The sequence below is a fragment of the Sinocyclocheilus anshuiensis genome, unplaced genomic scaffold (genome assembly GCF_001515605.1).
Source record: "Sinocyclocheilus anshuiensis isolate Anshui unplaced genomic scaffold, SAMN03320099.WGS_v1.1 scaffold213, whole genome shotgun sequence".
Classification (NCBI taxonomy): domain Eukaryota; kingdom Metazoa; phylum Chordata; class Actinopteri; order Cypriniformes; family Cyprinidae; genus Sinocyclocheilus; species Sinocyclocheilus anshuiensis.
The window spans coordinates 400,248-409,142 of NW_015540860.1; the positions used below are offsets into that span (position 1 = coordinate 400,248).

The 8,895-nt window shown below is 37.7% G+C and overlaps 1 protein-coding gene across 4 annotated transcripts in view; it reads right to left on the minus strand.

The window, feature by feature from the left end:
* Positions 1–2,756: 2,756 nt before the first annotated feature.
* LOC107687958 (solute carrier family 23 member 2-like) overlaps positions 2,757–8,895 on the minus strand; it is a 34,071-nt gene continuing 27,932 nt past the window's right edge. For all 4 annotated transcript variants that reach the window (XM_016485453.1, XM_016485452.1, XM_016485456.1 and 1 more), the window contains 8 exons: positions 8,587–8,768; positions 8,350–8,470; positions 6,968–7,124; positions 6,390–6,537; positions 6,189–6,294; positions 4,771–5,038; positions 4,576–4,671; positions 2,757–3,827 (listed from right to left, as the gene is read on the minus strand). In XM_016485453.1, coding sequence (XP_016340939.1) covers positions 3,583–3,827; positions 4,576–4,671; positions 4,771–5,038; positions 6,189–6,294; positions 6,390–6,537; positions 6,968–7,124; positions 8,350–8,470; positions 8,587–8,768 — 1,323 coding nt within the window. In that variant the 3' untranslated portion in view covers positions 2,757–3,582. The remainder of the gene's footprint in view (positions 3,828–4,575; positions 4,672–4,770; positions 5,039–6,188; positions 6,295–6,389; positions 6,538–6,967; positions 7,125–8,349; positions 8,471–8,586; positions 8,769–8,895) is intronic.

Here is an 8,895-nt window from a genome sequence, read left to right on the forward strand (position 1 = left end):
CACACACACACACACACACACACACAAACGATGGGAGAAATCCGAGGTGAAGAACTGGCATGTGTAACCTGATATATCTAATGAGTTTGCCAGAGCAGACAGAAAAGAGTCCAACATTTTAATGTCATTTAACATAGCAACTAGACCATAATTCTGAAAAAAAAGCCTTTCATGCCTGCCATTCATTTGAAACGTGAAAGTTTTTTTTCCTCATACACCTAACTGTCTGATTCTGAAAACAGTCAAGAATGCAGGAATGGACAACTTGATGTAAATTGATTTGTCTGAACGATCATCATTATAATTATTATTTATAAAATGTTTAATAATAATAATAATACTTCATAAGTAATAATAAAATAAAATAATAAGTAATAATACTATTTTGTTGCAAGGAACCTTGATGCAGAAAGAGACAAAAGACATTATGATTTGCTCAGAAACATCTTATTAAATGTCTTTAGGAACATGGAATAAAACAATTTCTGCCGTTTCTACTAACAGGAGCTGCAATGGCTGGTCCAAGAATATAGCACATTCTGCACTCAATATATATATTCATATATTTATAATAGTCTCAATGCATTGCACTTTCTAAATTTGTACTAATTTTAACATGAACAGGAAGTAATGTTAGAAAAATACAATATGAAAACATCCAAGTTAACAAATATATTCAATCAAACTACAGATAAAAAAAATTGAATTTGTTTCACTCAAATAAAAATGTAACAAATTGGTGCGCTTTGCAGCATGATGATTTAAGATAAGCATTTTTTCCAACATCTTTTTTTGTCAGTAAAAACACAAAATGACGTACAAAAAAACAATAAAACATTAAAAACATATTACAATTCAGAGACACCAAGTATATTCTTCAGATATACCCTCTTCAAAATAACTGAAGGGTTGTTTTTCTTTCATGCCACCATGTTCCCATCACAACCTTTAAATCTCAGCGGATACTGAGATTTAGCACAACAGTGTGTTTCCAAAATGTTCTCATATTAAAAACCATATTTAGCATCAATAAATGTTTAAGTGTTAATGACCAAAGACACGTTAAAAATCCTTTTGAAATCACCATTTGCTATATATTTTGACAAATATTTATTCATGTCACTGCCATATAAACAACTGAAATGACTGACAAGACAAATAAACACCACAGGATGTGAAAGGTCTTCATAAGATGTCATATTCTGTTTCAAATAACATTTCAATAAACTATTTAAGGATAAACGTTTAGGAGATGAGGACGGACTCCACTGCAAGCACTATCGGTGTGAATGGGATGGGATTTAGAGGCAAACTTCACACTTTCTCAGATGCATTTACTTTGGATTCACAGACAATCATTATACCACACTTCAGAGTGCTGAATGTTTTATAACACAATTATTTTAGGAACAAAAAGTGCTATAGTAATGGATTCTTTGCAACATAAGTTTTGAACTGTAGATCTTATTCTACTCAATTACCGCAGCACTCTGTTCTAAGTGTTCAAGTAAATTAGTATTGCCTTGTATACATACAGCACTCAGATCTGGCTTTTAGGTCCCAAATACTGTCACCTCAACATTCTCAAACACATCAGCGATGTGTTCTTTCCTGCTATAATGCACAGAACGTTTTGAAAAATGTGTACATAAGGCTGAAAACAAAGTAACAGTTGTAACATTGTGTTACCAAATGAAATGGTCCTTGCATAATTAGGGTTTTCTGTTAAAAACAAATACAAAACAAGTCAAAGAAACCAACATCAGGCTGTATTACAGGTCAGCTAGAAAGAGAGAAAGAGAGAGAGAGAAACACCTCAGACATGTTAGTTGGAATGACTCGCAGAGGGAGCACCAGTAAATATCAAGACTGTGGTAACATAAAACTGCAATTTCTCTTTGCACCATGCTGACAGTATATCAAATCAAACCTTAGAGTGCAGAACTGCACCTCCCATTTCCTGCTTACAGGCAGCAAAGGATTTGCACAAAGATAGTAGATGTAGTACATATAAATAAATAAATTACAAGTCAACAAAAGAAACTCGGAATCTGACGTGGATACAGTATGAGCTTCAAATAAAGATACAACCATCAGATGGAGCTCTAAGTGAGATTATCACAGAGGTGAAAGCACAACTGCACACTATTAAATCAGGAAGGCAAATGAAGTCTCCATTCCATGACATGGTCAGAAATTGGTTTCAATGCTGCACCACAAACGGATAGTGTACATTTAAAAATGCTTTGTGTTGTACATGTTGTTACTGTAAAGATTATAGAATGTCTGTAAACCAAAAATGAGAACTAATAGTTCCAATTAAATACTAATGATTAGTAATTGATTGTGATAATGCAGTATAATAGGATTTGTACAGTTGGAGAGCCTGTCAATAAATGCCCACTAAATGCCGCCCCTCCTCTCTTTGTCCAAAAACAAACCACATCTGCAGTGCTTGTGGGAATCTACATCATACACCACATTCACTTGAACAGCAGTGAGGAAGTGCCACCTATATCACAGAAGACATACCAAAAATGTGGCGCCTCAATAGATTCGGACCAAAAGAAAAACGCCATCCCCATGGTCTTTCGATGGGGCTGCCTGAGTGCAACCATTCTCAAGTTTTTCCCTTCCAGTCTTCCTTCTTTTGCAAACCATGCACTGATTGTGGTGTGAAAAAGCGTTTTCTTATTTTTTTGCATGTTTGTCACACTTTAATGTTTCAGATCATCAAACAAATTTAAATATGGTTTTCCGCTACAATTTCAAGGTGTCATTTAATAAGAAACGCTTCTTTCGATATGAGCTATTAATCAGAATAGCAGCTAACTAACGACATAAACGAGATGACTAAAACATTAATTTGTATGACTGAATTATTTTCCTTAAATTGAAGGCATTGGGACTTCAGTTTTTCATTTCAATTTAAGTACTTACGGATTTGGAAGCAAGACTCGGACACCGGAAGTTAAATTAGGAACAAGCAAACTACATTGTGTGCGTTAACTCAAGCAGTGCAATTCAAACGTAAAGCACAATAACCTTGCATCACTAAGTAAACCTTTAACGATCCTCTCGCTTTGACGGGATCCGGAACTGCGCCATGCATAAAGTGAGATTGAGCGTGTTTGTGTTTATTGTGAATATGTGTGATAGTGGCACACATCATTAGTACGTCATTTAAATTCAAACACATCCAATTATCTACACACGGATGCAGACGGAGCAATGCAGGCCAAAAAAAGGAACACTGATGTTGGAAATTCGGAAAGTGATTTTTCCATCTGTCAGTCTCTGTTTTCACGTTCTCCCACACAGAGAGAGATGAACGAGTACAACCTGCATTGCATCCACTCGCTGTTGTCATGGAGACACCTTCAGATGCTGCGCTGTCAAAGTTTTAAGAGGCTGTATTAACAGCTAGGAACCAACTTTAGTGTTGATGACAAACTCGATCAAAAAGGATACAGAGTTTTTAAAGGATTGTAGGATGAAAAGAGTTTATAGCTGGCTTTTTGTTAAGGGACCGGACTGTGGATTTCACTGTCTGGGTGGAATGGAAAGCATACTGGTGCTAAACTATACCCCACTTTCTCCCAGTTCTGGCTTTGTTGGCATGTCGTCCTCTCTTCTGTTATGGCAGCCGTGGGTGAGGACGCTCCATTGGTAGCCAGCGAAAGTGGGGCTGATTGGGAGGTACTGGAAAATGCGATGGCGCCGCAGGAAGTCCATACCAAATGGAAGGTCGTAAGACTCCATTCTGTCCCGTTTAGATACGCCGTTTCCACGATTCATCTTACAGATGCCCCTTTCCTCCGGGGTGCCTGGAATAGAATAGAAAGAGTTAATGAGAGGAAAGCAGGGAATGCACTAACAATGAAGTAAAACATGATCAACGAAAGTTTATAATGTTTTATAAATATTTTCAATTAGAGTTGCACAATTAATTGAAAATAAAACTGAAACTGCGATATGGCTTAGTGTGATTATCAAATCGCAAAGGCTTTGATTTAATTAAATTATATGCAGCATAGCGCAGCACTGTGTTGATTTACACATGAGCAGCTTATGAGCTGGGGTTTTCAGTTTCTCGGAGAGGCTTAGTTCACAAGAAATGCGATCTCTGCATCTGCTTAGGTCGCTTGTAACACACATTTGAAAACGCAGCACATGCCATCCATCTTCCCACACTTGAAATGAGAAGCACTAATAAACCAGCGGTAGTCAACAGAAGTTTTAAGAGCTTCCTGCGGTTTTCCGCCAACAACGTTTTACTTCAAATTTAATTAGTAGTATTAGTAGTATAGTCATATTAATATATAATCATTTTTTTGCCAAATTGTGCAGCCCTATAATTTATATAGTGCTATAGATTCTTAATGTTATAATGTCAACATAAAATGGTGATTGAAAACTGCCTGAAAAAAAAATGCCTGTGTCATTCCTAGGTTATTACTACATTTACCACCATTTTGTTAATTAAAAAATTAGAAATGTGACGCATGAACTTTCACCAAAGGTTTAATTGGATTGAAGAGAGTTGCATGAGTGCATTATGAGATTTGCACCTACCAGGAATAGTATTATCCAGCACAAACGCCACTGAACCTCCTACAAACATGGCAGTCGTAAGCAGAACGTTCAGCACCTGATCTATCTGCACTATACCTACAAAAGAAGAACAGAATATGGTTCCACACTGGTCCCTCAAGAAGCAATCATCATTCCCCATGTGGTGAGTTTATAAACACGTGTTTGTGTATCTACCAGTGACTAGAGGGTTTCCTTTGAGGTAGCTGGGTAGGACCAGGCCAAAGAAGATGGAGAAGCCAAGGACAAACAGATTGCGGGACGAGTTGAGATCCACAAATTGCAGGTTGGAAAGGCCAACAGCAGTGATCATGCCGAAGAGAGTGCAGAACAGCGCCCCCAGAACTGGGTCCGGCAATGATGCGAAGAGAGCGCTGAATTTACCCACCATTCCTAGAAGTAGCATCAGTGCTGCCCCATACTGAATTACCCGCCTGCTGCCCACCTACACAGAGAGAAGAAACCGACCAATCAGAGAACGCTACTGCATCAGTGCCGTTTATTAAATGCTGTGATTCTCTTCATGTACTTTTTTATGCATTATCATTAGGAATCAAAAGCAATGGATGTCAATGGATTATGCCATGGTTAAAGATTCTCAATAAAATCAGGTCTCAAAGATTTTCTGTGCAGTTTACTGTGACTGATCTACTAAATTACACCGCAATATACAGTAACAACTGAGATAAACTGAAATATACACTGATTTGAAAGTGTTTGGTGAGTTTTTGAAGTATCTTATGCTCAGCAGGGCTGCATTTTTGGATCAAAAATACAGTAAAAAAAAAAAATAATATTGTGACATTATTATCATTTAAAACAACTTTTTTTATTGTAATATATTTTAAAATGTAATGTATTCCTGTGATGGTAAAGCTGAATTTTCAGCATCATTACTCCAGTCTTTAGTGTCACATGATCCTTCAGAAATCATTCTAATTTGTAGCTCGAGAAACCTTTCTTAGTATCAACAGTTGTGCTGCCTAATATTTTTGAGGAAACAGTGATACTTTTTCAGGATTCTTTGATAAATAGAAAATATTTCTATTTCAAGGAAATGCTGTTCTCTTGAACTTTCTAACATTATAAATGTCTTTGTCACTTTTGATTAAATTGAATGCATCCTTGCAGAATAAAAGCATTAATGTCTTACAAAGAAGCAAAAATCTTACTGAGCCCAAACTTTTGATGTAATTGTGATATTTAGGTCCCCCCCGTGTAAACTGTAAAACTTAAAGTATTAAAATCAAAGTAGCAGCCTCATGAGTAGCAGTTGCATGTGTAATAAATAAATAGTTCCTCTGGGAGTACATAGCCAGCCAGAGCTTATTTTAATGATGATCACAGGAAACTTAAGAGCTGCTCTCTTCAGTATTGAAGGTCTTTAGGGTGCTAATGATCCACTGCAGTCACTGAAGGCCAGTCTAACACATGCTGCTAATGTATGTGCCACATGCACTGCTCTCTGTGAGTGCTTTTAACAGCCAGCTCTTTGAAGCCAAGCACTGTAAAACCAGTTTATGAGTCAATATGGCATTTCTTCATTGTAAGCGACTACACAAATATCACAGAGGCCAAATAGGAAAAGATCCTACTTTGGTGATGCCCAGCACTCCAATATTTGGGCTAGAAGATGTGGAGCCATTTCCTGTCCCAAAGATGCCATCGAGAACACAGGAAAGACCCTCCGTGAAGATCCCTCTGAGAAAAAGAGATTCCAATTAGTGCCTCAGGATACCAAACGTGATAGATGTCTTATCAGTTTTGATATGTGCAATTGTGTCCTTGTATTGTACCTGTTAATAGCATGTACAGGTGGAGGCGGGGCACAGGAGAGACGGGCACAGGCGTAATAGTCTCCAATGGACTCTATAATACTGGCAACCACAGCACTCATCATTCCAATCACCCCTGCTGCTGTCACTGTGGGCAACCCCCACTGGACTAAAACAAAGCATTATTGGTAATCTTATCAGGTTTAGCATACAGAAATTCCTACCCCATAAAGGTTTATTGAATACTTTGGTGGATCAAAAAAATACTCCCTACTTCAGTGCGTCAAAAACAGTCTAAAGTTAAGCTTATTACATCTAATATAAATGTAAACTATAATACTTTTCATTTAATTGCAATTAATAAATACGTCTCCTAAAACATTACATTCAGTTCACACTTAAAGGTATATTATATTCATAATAAGTACTGTAAAAGTATGCTAAAGTGTATTTGTTTTTCACAAAGGTTGGCCTAAAGAGGTACAGAAACATGTGCAGTTCACCAAGCTTTGGAAAAACCAAAACACACACACACACACACACACACACACACACACACACACACACACACACACGTAACACTCAAAACCAACACTCACAGGGGTAGGGTATCTTAAACCAGGGGGCGGCTGCCAGGATGCCCTGTCGGGCGTCTGTTCGGGCGTAGAACCCATATTTGTCCTTCTCAGGAGGAAACACGTCAGTCACCGTGAAGATAAAACACAGAAACCATGACACAAGGATCGCCATGATGATCTACAGAGAGACAGAAAGAGAGATAAACCCAGTTACTTAAAAGAAACTCTTCTCATGCTAAATTCTGATGAGTAAGCCAGACTGCTGAACACAAAGCCAGACATGTTATCCAACCTCCCTCACTAGCCTTCAAACAAGCAGACAACACTGCAAGCTGAAACTCCCTCACGATTCATCATCAAGGATCAATCTGTGTATTTTGGCTTGCCTCTATCTGCCTCCCACACTCACTTTCATTGCCATGTCATTGTCTGCTGTGCTTCCATTTAAAAACACAGGCCAAAAAGACCTCATCTCTGAAACAGCATGATAATTACGGCTGCCATCAGAGCTAACGGCAGATTACGAGCTGTGCCAAGACTCTGAAAATGCAAGCTCACGCTGCTGGGAGCTAGAGACACCAGACTGCTAATGATCATGATAACTCCTTTATGAGAATGTGGATCATTTTGGAAATGAAAAACGCAACACACTGATTATTGAGATACGGAACAACACATGTCCAACAACTTTACCTGCTGATAGATTTAAAAAGCAACATTTGCAATTTGAAATTAATCACAGATTATCACTTGAATGTAAAAAACAAAAAACAAAACCAGAAATGATCATATTCTGATTTTAGCTGCTATGAGGTTCTGTTTTTTATTAATGTTTTTTATCACAACAATGGCAACAAAATAAGCAAGTAAGCAAAAAAGTAAATAATTAAATATTTTTAATGGAATGGCACTGAGAAACACAAAAATAATAAAATAAAATAATCAATAAATAGTCTTATTTCGTCTCCTATGCAACTAGTGTGTTTTATTTATTTATTTTTTTAAGTTTGGCAACAACAACATAAGTTAGCAAGTAAAAAAGTAAATATATGTTTGAATGGAACAGCATATATGCCTATATACTATATTTATACTACATTTACTATACTTAAAGATGCAGTCCGTAACTTTTGCCACTTTGGAGGTCAATAAACAGAACTGCACGCATCTTGCGGAAGAACACTGGTATTGGAACGCAGGTACTGGGCTACTCCGCAGTCTAAAATAGTCAGAATATAAATACTTATCATAGGTATACCGTAGTGATTCATGATAAGCCAAAAACACGATTTGGAAAATGGATTCATGATGTACTCGCTTATTATATACATTTTAGGTATTTTCCCTAAATTCCTGAATGAAATGAACAGACGAGTTTGTCTTGGATTAATTTGGAAACTCACTGGGAACATCTTGAACAGCTGCAGGCGGTAAGACGTCCAACCTTTCTTGGATTTGTAGATGGGGAGCGGCAACTGGATGTTACGTGCATACTGAGAGAACAGCAGAACCAGGAATATGGTTCTGTTTAAAAGAGGGGAGAGAGTTTACATTTTGGCTCCACAGAGCTACAGATCGGTTATATACACAAACGTGTGTGTGTGTGTGTGTGTGTGTGTGTGTGTGAGAACTGTACTCACAGCATGGCGATGCCCCAGTGTTTGCCTGCCCTCTCTCCAGCCGCCTGGAAGCCCGAGAGCCCAATGAGAGTGACAGTAGGGGTAATGGTGAGCGGGCCGATGTACTTCAACAGGATACCTGGCAAACCCAAGGCCCCTATGATCACCTCTATTAGAGACGAGACTATTATAGCACCCTGGATCTACAGAGACAAAGAGAGAGGGAGAAAGAAGTTGTGCTTAAATCTGATCACATATACAGACTAAACAAAAAGACGAATAAGGAGGGATCTGCCAAAAAAAAAAAAAAAAAAAAAAAAAAAGTTTAAA